The following is a 15,334-nucleotide window of genomic DNA, read 5'->3' as shown; positions in this document are numbered from 1 at the left end:
TACGCCTGACTGCAGAGCCTATAGGACTCTAATATACCTTGGGAAATCTTGCATATTAGAAGTGCATTGATTAACTCTCTAGAAAATAGTTATTAGAAGGTGTTATGATCTCAAGTGGAATAGGTTTGTGAAATGGGCAGATGAGAAACCTATATCCATTAATAGCAGCAATACAGTCTATTCTTGAATGCTTTATTAATCATTCATGATTTTCTATATTCTCCTTTGAAAATTCACCTAACAGCTATAGCAGTCCATAATGTGTTTGGTAGATAAATCAGTCTTTGCACATGATATAGTTAAGGAATTTATGAATGGACTTGTCAGCATGTATCCATGCATAAAAGTTTCAGTCTCATCATGGGATCTCAAATTAGTCTTTATGCAGACTTCCTTTGAGGCCATGGCAGAGTGTTCTTTGTTCTACTTGTCTATCAAAACGGCTTTCGTCATAGCCATAACATCAGCTAGATGAGTGGATTACATGGCTTCCTAACGAATCCTTCATTCACTATCTTCCAAAAGATATGGTGGTACATTGCTCTAATCATAGATTCCTTCTGTGGGTGGTGTCTGATTTTCATCTTAATTATCCAGTGTCTTTTCGCTAGACCTAATATTCATGTAGACAAGACAGAGCTGCATACTTTGGATTACTGTCATAACAAAACCTTAATTTCATATGCAGACAACTGTAAGGGGCACACTCTCTTCAGAGACACTATCTAGATGGGTTAGGCAGTGAGTGCATAGAGGAGCACTATGAACTAGTATCTGATCCATCTCCCTTGGGGGTTAGATTACACTCCACTAGACAATGGCAGTTTTCGTATCATGTCTTAGACATCTTTGAATTGTGAAAATCTGCCGAGCTGCAACTTGGAGCTCTGCATGTACATTTACAAAAAACTACTCCCTAGACTTAGCATCAATTTGGAAGAGCATTGCTTTGATCCCTATTCAGTTAGAACCCCAAATCACATCTTCTGTACAGGAAGTGATGTTTATCAAACTATCCCATGAGTGGGACAATGCAGAGGATAGTAAAAGAAGAAATGAAGGTTAATTGCCTGTAATGAAAATTCTTGGAGATGCACTCTGCATGTTCACCCTTCCTGTCCACCTTCTCCTTTTCCTCAGAATCTTGAATTTGAGGAAATAGTGGAACAAGCCCCCTTTTCATAGCCTCAGCCTTGGAATATCTATGAATGCAGAGGAGAGTGGTGGGATGCCACATGAATGCTTGGCATTGCTCTGAGCAGGTTTCTCTGTCTCAGGTGTACCCACTGGCACATCTCCCGGAGCGTGAATATGCAGAGTCCATCTCAAAGAACTCAGTTACAGGTAAGTAACCTTCATCTTCCTGTGTCATAGGAAAGAATTCTGTAGGGAGAATGATTAGATCTAAGAGAGCTCTTCCATCTCTAAGGCTTTGTCTAATCTAGAAAGATGCACTGTTTTAACTAAATAGATTTAAAAATCAGTCTAGTTCAGTGATTCCCAACCTTTTTCGCTTGAGGGCCACAGATATAATTTTTACAACCCTGAAAGGCCACCAGTCTCTGCCAGCTACACCCCCACCCCCTGCAGCCAGATGAAAGCAGTTCAGTCACCTCGCAGGTCTCCCGTCCCCCTGGCTGCAGCAGAGAAGCCGCATGAGTCCTGTAGCCCCATGCGCTCCACCTGCGTCCCTAGGCAATGACTCTCTTCTGCAGCCAGGAGGATGAGAGATCAGTGCTCCCCTTCCTCTGGCTCCGGCAGGAGCCCCAGTGCCTAGGGATCCAGGTGGAGCGCTTTGCCGTGCTCCCTGCTACAATCGGGGTGGCTTTGAAAGCCCCTGTGGGCCACGGGTTGGAACCACTGGTCTAGTTAAATCAGTGCAAACCGATAATCCTACATGCATTTAAACTTGTTTAACCCTTTGGTAATTTATCGATATGAGTTAAGTGAATTTAAGTAAGACTTAAAATGGTTTAAATACAGCTGTATTGGGGTTTTGCACAAGTTAAACTAACTCAGTTGTTAAATCAGTTTAATTAAACCACTGCATTTTTTAGTATACACAAGGCCTAATATATTAATAGAACGGGAATCTTATTTCTCCAATGGCATTTATCTTTGTACTGTACTTTGCCAAGTTCCTCATACGGGCATATTTTAAAACTCAAATCAGAATTTTGTAGAACTCCACTTGTTTGACATTTATTTACAGTAGGGGCTTACAGTAACGTCAGTAAGTGGACCTTACCTTTGAAAAGATGAAAGATAAGTAAATAGACATGCATCGTTTACCACAAATAATCCATTTTTAAAAGGTGGTTTCTTTACAGTTCTGTGCAGTAATTTTGAGGGAAGTGTGTGCTCTGTATAGAGCAGAGCACACCAGTCCTTTTAACTAATGAAGTAGCCAGGTATTTGAGCCTAAGGTCTTGATCCCTAGAACTCCTAATTGGGGCATTGACTGTGCAAGTAGATCCATGTGGGTGGATCTGCGTAGCATCCTGTTCAAGTAAACAGGATTCCTTGTGGGCTCCCATCTGCACAGATCTAATTGCATGACTGGGGCCTGTGTTAACAGGCGTTCCATGCCTTAGAGAGCCCGCAGGCTCAGGCCCAAAATGATTTTCAATTCTCCTCTTCCCAGTATGATTAAAAAACACCTCAAAAAAACTTTCAACAAAACAGAAACCTATTTATTTCACTAGGGGGGCAAGAACCTGCATGGTAGCAGTAACTTTTGGCTAACCTCACATGTACATGGGAGACCCTAGATTTCAGATCAGAGTGTTGAAAGTAAATCCTTTGTATTTGTTTTCTCTACTTAGTGACAGTCCTAACGCTGTTCATGAAGTGGAAAAGTGGTTGCCGCGACTGCATTCAGTTGTCATAGGACCTGGTTTAGGTAAAGATGACTTACTTCTTGAGAATACTAAGGTAATGTATACTCTAGTATTTTGCTCTACATCTTTTGTTATTGAATTTTATAAACTAAGTTTGCAGTTTTTTGTGCAGCTAAACAAATATTTTTGAGTGGGGTTATTGTGTAAGTAGTCTTAATGGAGTCATTAAAATATATTTGAAAGAAACATCTAATAAAATGACTGGCTATAACTGAATCAAAACTGCCTTCAAATGAAATTTATGTAAACAATTTCTATTTGTTATGACTGGTTAGTAGTTAACATCTGTTGGTCGCTAAATGTTAGTACAGTAGAACCTCAGAGTTATGAACTGACTGGTTAACCACACACCTCTTTTGGAACCGGAAGTGTGTAATCAGGCAGCACGTGGAAGCAGAGACCAAAAAAAACCCCAGCAAATACTGTACTGTACAGCAGTGGTTCTCAACCAGGGATACACATACCCCCAGGGATACATAGAGGTCTTCCAGGGGGTACATCAGCTCATCTAGACGTTTGCCTAGTTTTACAAAAGGCTACATGAAAAGCACTAATGAAGTCAGTACAAACTAAAATTTCATAGAGACAATGACTTGTTCATACTGTTCTATATACTATACACTGAAGTGTAAGTACAATATTTATATTCCTATTGATTTATTTTATAATTATATGGTAACAATGAGAAAGTAAGCAATTTTTCAGTAATAGCATGCTGTGACAGTTTTGTATTTTTGTCTGATTTTGTAAGCAAGTAGATTTTAAACTACTAGAGGTGAAACTTGAGGTATACAAGACAAATCAGCCTCCTGAAAGGGGTACGGTAGTCTAGAAAGGTAGAGAACTACTGCTGTACAGTATTGTGTAAGCTATTAAAAAAAAAAAAAAAAAAAAAAAAAAAAATGTTTTAAAAAAAATAGATTTGACAAGGTAAGGACACTGTATCTGTACTTGTTTCATTTAAATTAAGATGGTTAAAAGTAGCATTTTTCTTTTGGATAGTAAACTTTCAAAGCTGTATTAAGTCAACATTCTGTTATAAACTTTTGAAAGAACAGCCCTAACATTTTGTTCAGAGTAACAACATTTCAGAATAAGCTCTATTCCCGTGGTGTTCATAACTCTGAATTTCTACTGTACCTGTAATTTAAAGAGAGAAGTTAAAACTGGGATTTGCTTTGTGGTGAGGGTCATAGGTCTTAGGGCTTGGCTACACACAAGTTGGTGCACAGCAAGCCAGGTTGTCAGTCTACAAAGCACTAGGCTGACGCACATTAACTCATTGTGTGGATATTGCTACCCTGAATTAAGTTATGTAGTATACCTTGACGTACTCCCATTTCAAATGGGAGGCAGATTTGTACACTGTAGATAGATACCCTGGCTTGCTGCACACTAACTTGCCAAGTAGACAAACCCTAAGTAGTAGTTGCATCATCAAAAATTCAGAGTGAGGCTTGAAGCTCATGCATCCAAATGGTTATTTTGATCACTTCTATTTCGACGTGGCAATTGTAAAAACGAAGGCCAACATAGTCTAACATGGGTGCCTAAAAAGTAAGCACCTAGCTCCGTATTTAGTCCCCTTACTTTAGGCACCTGTGTTAGAAAATATTGCCTCCTCCCTTTGTTTTTTTTACAGATTCACCACCAAAATGGAAATGATCAAAATAATCACTGAAATGCTTAAGCTTCAACTCACTTTAGGCACCCAGGTTTGAAAATTTTGGCCAAGAACGATATCAGTAGCAAATGTGCGCCCACACATTGGAGGAGTTGCTATTCATTATAATAAATAAATATCAACTTCCCATTCTAATTGAAGCAATAATTCTGCATGTTTCATGTCTTGGTGAAAAGTTGAAAAAGGAGCATTTAAGTATCTCTACAGATAGGAACAAACTGTTGCACAGTATTCCAAGATGAAGTCTTGCATTATTGCTATCATGTGTCAACACACCAAAGTTTATGTTTCAGTCTAATGCTGGAAACTGAGTTCTGGTGAAAGGAAATACTGGACTAATCCGTGACATTAACAAAAAGTTGGATTGCTTGGCTTTTACAGAGATATTGACAGCGAAATGTGGAATTTACAAAACAGTAGATTCAAGAAAAACTTAAGGTTTTAAACAGAAGGTTTAAAGAACCCTGAATGTGATAGAAAATGATTTTTGGGACCTTCTGCATTCAAACTGAGACTCATTTTCCCTCTACTTATTTTTAAAAATTATTTGATGATATATAGGTGCTATATTACTGAAAAGACTCAACACCATGTCCTCTCTCCCACCCTCCCCCCTCCTTCCTGGTGTGCTAACGAGTGGGGAGTTCTCTTTATTTATAGAGCTGTTCAAAAAAAATGCAACTTTATTTCTGTGAAAAACTTTGAACAAAACAATTGAATTACATTTTTTATTTAAAAATGTGACTTTTATGAGCAGTTTGGCTTTTTCAACAAAAAACAATTTTAATGTTCCATTTTCATTTGAAATTTTTATTTCATTTCAAGTTTTTGAAAAGCAAAACAAAAAGTTTAGAATTTTCAAAGAAAAGTCCAAAAACTTGTTTAAATTGAAATGGTAAAAAAATTTCAGTCTAAACAGTTTGATCTGCTTATTTATTTGTATTGTAGAAGAGGCCATTATGGCATGTTTTATCGGAGGGTAACTAACACACACATGAGCTATCCCTGAGATAAAAACACAGTGAAGACCAGACACTTTAGTTTCGCCATGTGGTAAACTAGGCGAAGTCAACTCCAGGTAGGAACATAGGGTTGACCTTGGCGAGCTTACCTGGTGGTAAAATTAAAATTTCTTGTCTTCACTGTGTTTTAGCCTTGAGGATAGCTCAGGCACATTTATTACCTGAGATGAAATATGCACCTTTTTTAATAGTGGAGACCAAGCCTACCAGGTTAAGGGCTCCACTCTGCTAGGCACTGTGCAAAAGCACATCAAGTCCAGGAACCATGTTGTCTTACGTGTGTGTTCCCTGGGTCAGTACAGGGTAGAAAGTGCCTACTTTTCAACTCCCCTTTCTGTTGCTTACTTGGTTTTGTTTAAATATTTATTCACCTGCGACTTCAGTATGTGAGTGTAGTCAGGGCTGGTGAATCCCAGTCACTTAGCGAGGTGTGGTGATTCCCATGTCATCTCTGTGCTAGAGAAAGATGCCGTCTGTTTGCTCCAGTGCTAGATTTAGCTTCTGTAACTTTTTTCCCCGAAGGGGAAAAAGCAGTTGCAGCAGTTGGCCATTTAAATTTGTACTGAAGGGTGGGTTTTTGTATATTCTTCTCCTTACAATATTTTTGGCTACTGTAGGCAAGCTGCCTTATGCATACAGGAATGGGATGTAGGTTTGTTATTCTCCCATATATCTTTCTTTGACTTGCAGTGAATATGGGAAAGAAGAGGGCTCCTTAGGGAGTTGGAGGGCTCAGGGCTCTATCCATCTGTCTTAACTCTGATCTTGTCTCATTGCTGTATTGTCTGAACATCTCCATAGTTACCTGAGTGAGCTCAGATAGTAATACATTCAGACTACTTATTTCTCATGTTAGGAACCATTAGGAAAGGATAATAAGACAGTAAATATCATAGTGCCACTATATAAAACCATGGTAGGCCCACACCTTGAATACTGGTTGCAGTTCTGGTTGCCACATCTCAAAAAAGATATATTAGAATTGAAAAAACTATAGAAAAGGACAACAAAAATGATGAAGGGTATGGAACAGCTTTCATATTAGGAGAAATTTAAAAGACCGGGACTGTTCAGCTTGGGAAAGAGGCGACTAAGGCAGGGGAGGATATGTTAAGTTCTATAAAATCATGACTGGTGTGGAGAAAGTGAATAAGAAAGTATTATTTATCTCTTCACATAGAACAAGATCCAGGGGTCACCCAGTGAAATCAATGGGCAGCAGGTTTTAAACAGCAAAAGGAAGTACTTCTTCACAAAGCCCACTGTTGGAACTTGTTGCCATGGGATATTGTAAAGGCCTAAAGGAAAACTGGGTTAAAAAAAATAACTAGATAAGTTCATGGAGGATAGGTCCATTAGTGGCTATTAGCCACGATCTTCAGGGATGCAACCACAGGCTCTGGGTGTTCCTAAGTCTCTGACTTTCAGATACTGAGATTGTACGACACTTGAGGGATCACTTGATGATTATCCTGTTCTGTTCATTCCCTTTGAAGCATCTGAGACAGGGCACTGGGCTAGATGGACTATTGGTCTGACCCAGTATGGCCATGCTTATGTTTTTATGTGTAGTGTAAGATGAGGCACTAACAGAGTATCCTATATTGTCCACAGCCTCCAGAAAGAGTCATCCAGCTGCTTGTATTTAGAAGCAGTGATATTACAAATATTTTGCTTCTACCTTGGGTAGAAAAATAGATTGTTAAAAAATGTGTTGACTAACAGGGTTTTAAATGTGGCATTGTACCTGGTGCAGGCACGGTTCAACACATTTTTAAAATGTGCTAACTGGCTTTGGTCAGTGTGTCTGGGGATGTCAAAGGGGAGCCGGGGTTGAGTGGGGTGTTGGTTTTTCTATTCAAATTATGTTTGCACTATCTTGTTTGCTTTTGTGTGTTTTGCTATTTAAGTCTTCGTTTATAGGCAAAATTCTGGAATTTATATCAAGGCACTTAGATGTCTGATTGAGTCACTCTGAATGCTGTTTAGCAAGCATTCATAACAATGTAATTTGTTAGTGGTTAAATAGATAGGATTTTTTATTATTATATGTTTGTTTTTCAGTTGAAGATGAAATACTAGAAGCTAATAATACTGAGATGGGGAAAGAATTTTCAGGCTTCACTAAAATCCAATGAACATCATGTAGCATGAATTGGGAACTTTTAAATTTGTCTTATTGGCATAATCTGTTCAGTATGATTAGATAATATCTGGGTAGTCCGTGCATGTGTTTGGTTCTGATTTAGGGCTCTTATCTTTTGATTAAAGTAAACTGTGCTTAAACTGGATTTGGATGGAGTTAGGGGGAAAGTAGCTAAATATAGTTTCCCAAATGGTGTGCATTTATACATGAATTTTTGGGGAAACATTTTAAAAGGGAATGCCTTATTTTCTGTCTGACTGGAACAGCAGTTCAAAATCTTTTTGCTTTGCTGTTCTCTGCATTTCAAGCATCCCTAAGAATGATGTCCCTTCCTCCTATGGAATATGGTCGATGGTTGAAGGAAGTGATTAGAAGCTGTTGTAACAGGTTAGATTTGAAAGCTTGACAATATCCCGTAATATCTTGAACAGACCGTATGGAATTAAGACATTAAACTTTATTGAATTAAATTAAACATTACTGAATTAGGATTCACACCTTTGGAGATCATTGCATTACAAATGCAAATGTTTATGTATTATTGTGAGACTGGAATTTCTTTAGCAGAAAAACTAGATATGAGGAAGTTCAAAGATCTTTTTGGATCAATACATGTGAAATGGATTTCCTTAGGAAACACCTTGAGGTGAAGGGGATGCAAATTGTCCCCCTCCAAAGCCAGCCTTTTGAAGGTATGCTCTGGAGAGAAAGACCCTTTGTATACTAACTACCTGCTTCTGACTGGAAGCTCCAGTTCAAAGAACCTGAACTGTATAAAAAAGGAAACTGAACATGTTATGAGTGTGCTTGTTTTGAGCTCATAGTCTGATGAACTTGTAATTATAAGGATGCTTCAAGGGCAGGGTATTAAAAGACTGCACTTGCTCAGAGCCCGTGTCAGAGCTGGAATGAACTCTGGTAAGCTTATTAACATGTCGCATAAGTTCTTTTCTTGTTATTAGTATGTTTTCTCTGTAATGCTTTGTACCTTTATAAAGTTGGGTTGCTTACAAAAAGTTGTGTGGTAACATATCTGTAGCAGTTACACTGTTATACATCTCTGAGAGAAAGGAAGCCAGGTGTTCTAGGACAACCTGACTGGGAATGACACAGTAAAGGAAAGGCAACTATTCAGTCTGGGAATAAATTCATATACTAGTAGACTTTAAGGTCAGGAGGGACCACTATGATAATCTATTCTGACCTCCTGCATAATGCAGGCCACAGAACCTCACCCACCCACTCCTGTAATAGACCCCTAACCTATGACTGAGTTATTGAAGTCCTCAAATAATGGTTTAAAGAATTCAAGGTTCAGAGAATCCACTCTGATCAGAAGGGAGAGAGACCCAAAGAGGCAACAGCTGGGGAGCTGGGAGCCAAGAATGGGTGCCCTTGAACAACTGATGGGAAATACAGGCACAGTTGCCCTGAGCCCTTCATTGTAGTTTCCCAGCAAGTTCACTGGCAGAGGATGCTTTTTGAATTCAAAGAGAAGCTAGAGGTGGGTCTTGCCTATACTTGTTTTCTGTGCAAAAGAAAATTGTTTTGGGAGTAATTTTGTATGCATTCTGTACATGTTAAAATTAAATCTCCTAACTATCTTTCAGTTTGAATTGATACATGGATAGTTCACATACAGAAGGGCGTATGTTTAAAAAAAACAAACAAAAAAAAACAGGTGCCTACGTCACTGACGTGTAGACATTCAGGTTGGAGCTAGGACTTGGGCTGGAGCCCAGGCTCTGAGACTCTCCTCCCGTGCGGGAGCCCAGACTTCAGCCTAAGCATGAACGTCTACATTACAATTTTTAGCCCTGCAGCGCAAGCCCTGCGAGCCTGAGTCAACTGACTGAGGCCAGCTGTGGTCTTTTATTGCAGTGTTGACATACCCGCCGAGTCAAGTTGGGTTAATTCTTTCCATCTTTTACATTTTTCCACTATTAAAAGTTCTGCTGGCCAAATCAAGCCCTCAGCACACCTGTGCCGCTCCATAGCCTTCAATGGGTTTGCACAAGTGTTAGTGTTGTTGGAATGTAGTAAATAATTCTGGTTTTGGTGCCCAAGATGGAATAAAATACTAGACTCATTCTTTCTCAATATTTTTGCTCTGCAAGTTTAACAGAAATAAAAAGCAGTATAATCTACTTTGTTACTAAAAGCAGCAGGTATAACAGAAGGAACAGATCTATTGATTAAGAAGGAGTAATTTTTACATAGGTTCTTCTCAGAGTAGGCGCTTCTCACCCAGGGTGTGTTCCTGAAAATTATTTTGCTATTGTTGTAGATTGAGGTTCAGCAGCAATAGAAATCTCCTGGGCACACTAGTTTAAATGTGCAAATCCGCTGAGTTTTTCCTGAAGAGGTGTTTCTGCCCAGCGGGTTTGGTATCTTGTATTCTATTTGGCTGTACTCCTATGTTCCAGTTCCCATATTTTTTAACAGAAGTAAACAATTACATTATTTTAATTATTATATTTGGTAGACTGTTTTATATTTTTTAATGCTTGTTTTGTTGCCTTTGAATGCTCATTCAAATAAATAGAGTATTGAAGTATTGGAGCACGAGAAGTAGTGTGTGTCAAGAAGCTGGGTGTTTTTGTTATGACCTGTCAGCACATAAAATAGCTTAATTAGGTTCCAAAGTAAGACCCTGTAAATAGGTGGTGGTCCCGTCCTATTTTGAATAGGGGAATTCACCTTTAACTGCTATGGTACATTGTGTTCTGCGTGGAGGAGAAGAGAGTCCATTTAGATGTCTTTTCAATATTCAGAGTTATTGATGTGATGAAGATATGTAGTGTTTGAAGGTGGAATTGGATTTTGGTGGTTTTGTTGGGGACCTTTGGGGAAGAGTTAAGACAGTATAGATGACCTTAACTCTACATTTCCATGCTTTTGTATGTTTAGATTGTTTTTTGTACACAATATTTTAGAAATACTGGAATTTCAAGGTTAAAGTTTGATTTATTTTATTTTATTTAGTCATCCGCAATGTTGTCTAAGGATATTTTCCCCATAAATAAATTATTTGCAACCCTAACTCCAGTTGTTAAAGAAGTTTTTCTTTGGCTGGGAATAGAATTAGTCTCTTCCCTGAGTTTCCAAAAGTAGTCTCCATTTTCCAATTGTCCTAAAATGCAAAAAAAGATTTTGTCATGACTACACAGATTGAAATCGTAGACTAGCAGTACCAAATGTGGAGTTGCAGATTTAATTGAAGGATTTACTTGCCATTTTTCATGGTCCCCAAAAACAATACAAATACTCTGGAAGGAGGATATAGCCATCATCTTCCATATGTGACTGTCTGACTCAGCAGTGTTTTTCAAGAGGCAAGGAAGGTGATAGCCAGGATAAAAGTTAAGATTTAAAGGATTTAGAACTCATAAGCAACAGGAAGCAGAAGTCCCTTTCCTTTGCAGATTGAGTTCTACCAGGAGGAAAAGTGAGGTGGCCACCTTGTGTGGATTCTTCTATCCGTGTTGTTACAATACAATAGTAACAGAACAGTCTAATCTTCTTTTCCGAAGATCACTTCCGAATTGTATTTAAACAACCTATCTTTTGCTTGAAGTTAAAATTGGAAAAGGAAAATAATTGCCATTCTTTGGATTGAGAAAGTGCAGTTTAGTACTTCTAGACAAGACAAAGGATTTCAGATCCTTTGAATCTTTGCTATAGAAAAGACCAGAAAAAGTGGCTAATTTAGTAAGGTGGGTTAGAAATTGGTGCTCTAGAGGTTCACCAGGCAATACAGGTTGACTGTTCATTAAGTTTACTCAGCAAGATTAAATGCTTCTTCGAAGCAGAAAGAAGCAAGGTGTCTCCATTGGAATTATGGAGGACAGGTATATGCTCATTCTGTTTTTCTAACAAAACATTATCAGGTGGACATCTCTTACTTCTGTGGCAATGGGCACTGGCCCAGTGTTCCAAGAGCTCCGGGTCCTAGAAGAGTCTTTTAATATAGTATAACTTCAGTCTTTAAATTTATTTGCATCCATTTTTTGATTTTGTGGTATGTCCATGCCAAATAGACACAAATTATCTTCAAGCACTTGTATGCGCTACAAAAACTAATTTACTAATTCTAGTAAGTATAGAGCACACAAGGAGGAAGTTACTTTTGAACTAATCACAGGAGTTAATAGTGACTACAGTATAATAAACTTCAATGGGCAGCAAGGGAATGTTCCAAAAATAGCTCTGTGACACTAAATTTTAGGAAGAATTTTTTTAAAAGAGAGTTTGTCAGGAAGACTCTATGGTCAAAAGCGAGGATATTTAAAATTCTTAGATTTGTCATGTAGGCTTGTTGTTGTTATCCTTCTCCTCTTCATGTGTGTTATGGTAGGGCCTAAGAGCTAGCCATTGTGCTGGGCACCATACAAACACCATATCGTAGGGGGTCCTTGCCCTGAAATAATGTGACGGCAACTGTTATGTTAGTTCCACAGTTTTTTTTGGGGGGGAGAGAAGTTACTCAGTGAGGGGATAAGCTACACAGAAAGAGAAGAGAAGAATGGCAATGGGGACAGGGCAGAGGAATCACATAATTGGGTCACAGAAGGTGTACATATCTCTAAAAGAAAAAAGAAGCACCAAGAAATAAACAGTATGGTTAAATGGCAGCATTCAGGAGGCTGTTTCAGCCAAACAGATGTCCCGCTGTATTGAAATCCAGCCTAAGAGACTGGGAATATAAATTCTGACCAGTAAAATTTATGATGGAAATTATGAGAACTAAGAAGGAATTTAAAGAGGAACTAGGCAAAGACACAAATTATTTCAGAAGCAGGAAACATTTTGAGAGAATTAACTAGTCCATAAGATTGATTGTAATGGGGTTAAGAGAATAATTAAAAAGATAAGGATTGTAGAGAGATGATCTGATTTTTTTTTCATGTCTTCTCTGCAGAATGTGTTAGGGAGGTGTCAACCCTAGGTCTAATTTTTTCAGGTAATAGGAATGAGGTGGTGTTGAAAGATGAGGTGCTGGAACAAATGATGATTAGGTTTAGCAGCAGTAAGTCACCATGTTTGAATGATGATCATCCTGGAGTACTGAAGAAGTTTAAGAATGAAGTGTCTGAGATACTAGCAAAATAATCTATGTAAAACTGACTCTGATACCAGATTGCAGTAAATGATGTTGCTATATTCTAAAAATGATAGGGTTGGTCCTGAGAATTAAACAAAACCCTTATTTTATTACCAGGTGAACTGATTGATTATAGCAATTAAATATAATTGTAAATGCACATGATATAAGGACAAATTTAGCATGTTTTCTGTAAAGGAAAATCATACTGTGCAAATCTAGAATTTTGTGTGTCAACAAAATAATGGATAATGGAGAGCATGTCCGTATGTTTCATTTGGACTTTCATAAAGCCTTGAAAAGAAAGCAAAAAGTAGGAATACATAGTCCTAGTTTTCAATATTCCAATAGATTAATTCATAGATTATAAAAAGAGGAGGGATCACTGTAATCATTTGTTCTGACTTCCTGCATAACACAGGCAATAGAACTTATCTGAATTAATTCCTGCTTGAACTAGAGCATATTTTTTGGAAAATTGTGGGGGATGTCCCTAGGCTCCGTAGTAGAGCCACTATTAAATATATTTAGTAATGATCTAGAACAGTGGGTGAATAGTGTGGTGATAAAAATTCGTAAATAGTACAAAATTATTTAGGTTGTTTGAGATGAGAAGATTGAAGAACTTTGGGCCCTAAAAAAGGGTGAATGAACAGGATGAGAGCGTGTTGAAATTAATTGTTAACGAATTAAAGGTTAAAAACATTGGAAGGACTAATTTGAACTCCTTATATGCATTATTGGGTTATCAATTGACTGTAAGCATTCAAGAAAAGCCCCTGGGTGTTAGTGGACTGCTCCCTCAAAACATCTGTTTGATTAACAGCAGCAGTCAAACAAAAAACCAAATGTTAGGGTATGCAAAGAATGGGCACTGTGTTCAGTTCTGGTCACCTCAGCAGTATCAGTAGATTTTGTGTAGGTAGTAGTAGACTTGAAGTAGATTGGGTCCAAAGACAAGCAGAGAAAATGGTTAGAAGAATGGAAAGATGTCCATATCAATGAGAGATTTAAAAAGATTAGAACTGTTTAATATGGTGAAGAAATGAGTTAGTGAGGACATGATAGATGTATATAAAATAACAAATAGTATAGACAAGGCAAATTGGACTCTTATTTGCTCTCCCTTATAATACAAGAACAGAATAGCTTTGGTTAATTTAAAACTGATAAAGAAATACTTCTTTACAAAATATATAGTTAATCTGTGGAGCTCACAGCATGTGATATCATCTGAACTCAAGTTTAGTAGCATTAAAAAAATTATTATCCATTTAGATGGATAATATCCACCGTTACATTATATAGAAAAAAATCTAAACCCTCAAGCTTCAGAGCATAAGCCAACAACAAACAACATTCTAAAAGTTTTTATTAATCACTTCTGCCTTTCAGTTATGAGGGGACAGGGAGAGCCAGTCTATTTTTGAACTGATAGATACTAGTTGCAAGAAACTTTGCAAGTAAAAGTCTACCCTTTCTGTTTGATTTTAAACTAATTCTACTAGTGTAGAATCTCCATTTTATAAGTGAAACTACACATCTCGTGTCTCTTGTCACACAAGATATGTTTTTAATGCAGTTGTATTACAATGTGGTTATAGTCAGAAAAGTGGCTACATTTAGCACAGTCTTGATCAACAGATATATTTCCTGAACGTATTTAGTCATCATCTTATTCCTTTTCTGACCAAAGATGTTTTTACTGCATTTTACTTGCTAGATTGTGGAGCCAATACAGCTGTGGGAGTGTGAGGTGGATTATTTTCTCATTTACACATCAACACAAATGTTATCCAAGTTTCAGTTGCAGGATTCCACTGCTGCCGGTTGTGCGTGAACTAGAAACAGCATAGCTTATCTTTTAAGACCTCATACTAAGTTTGCATTGCTTGCAGTTAGAAGATATATCTGTCTGTAAAATGCACAAATTTGATATAGAAGTATCTTCTATCATACTCTAATGACATTTTAATTCTTTCTTTGCAGTGGTGATCTATATGACCAGATTCATTACACAGCATTTTTAGACTGAAACAAACTGCTAAATTTCCTTTAGATCTTTTGAGAGTTAACATTGCAAGCACTTACAATCATTTACATTTCTTGCAGGGTATTATAGAAAAAGCCAAGGTCAAAGGAATTCCTATTGTCATTGATGCTGTAAGTATCTTTTTTTCATTCATTTATTTGTCTTGACATTTAAAAAGCTATTAAATAAATTATTTTTTTTAACTGTTTTGTGCAGGATGGATTGTGGCTCATTTCCCAACAGCCTTCTCTTATTCAAGGTTACCAGCGAGCCATTCTTACTCCAAACTATATGGAGTTTAGCAGACTTTATGAAGCTATGGTGAGCTGCTGATAATATTTTGGTGATATATAAGAATGTATTTATTTCATCTTTCAAAAAATATATGTTGATATTATATCAAACTCTCATACTGTTCCTTATCTATGTAAAAAGCATCATGGGGA

General features: G+C 37.6%; 1 protein-coding gene across 4 annotated transcripts in view; it reads left to right on the top strand.

The window, feature by feature from the left end:
• Positions 1-15,334, top strand: part of NAXD (NAD(P)HX dehydratase) — a 75,376-nt gene that overhangs the window by 27,290 nt on the left and 32,752 nt on the right. For all 4 annotated transcript variants that reach the window (XM_067563697.1, XM_067563698.1, XM_067563696.1 and 1 more), the window contains 3 exons: positions 2,826-2,934; positions 14,969-15,019; positions 15,105-15,209. In XM_067563697.1, the coding sequence (XP_067419798.1) occupies positions 2,826-2,934; positions 14,969-15,019; positions 15,105-15,209 (265 nt within the window). The remainder of the gene's footprint in view (positions 1-2,825; positions 2,935-14,968; positions 15,020-15,104; positions 15,210-15,334) is intronic.

Source organism: Emydura macquarii, unplaced genomic scaffold, assembly GCF_026122565.2.
Source record: "Emydura macquarii macquarii isolate MOO-44397 ecotype Brisbane River unplaced genomic scaffold, CSIRO-AGI_Emac_v2 contig_2531, whole genome shotgun sequence".
Lineage (NCBI taxonomy): Eukaryota > Metazoa > Chordata > Testudines > Chelidae > Emydura > Emydura macquarii.
This window is presented reverse-complemented; position numbering and strand designations above follow the sequence as displayed.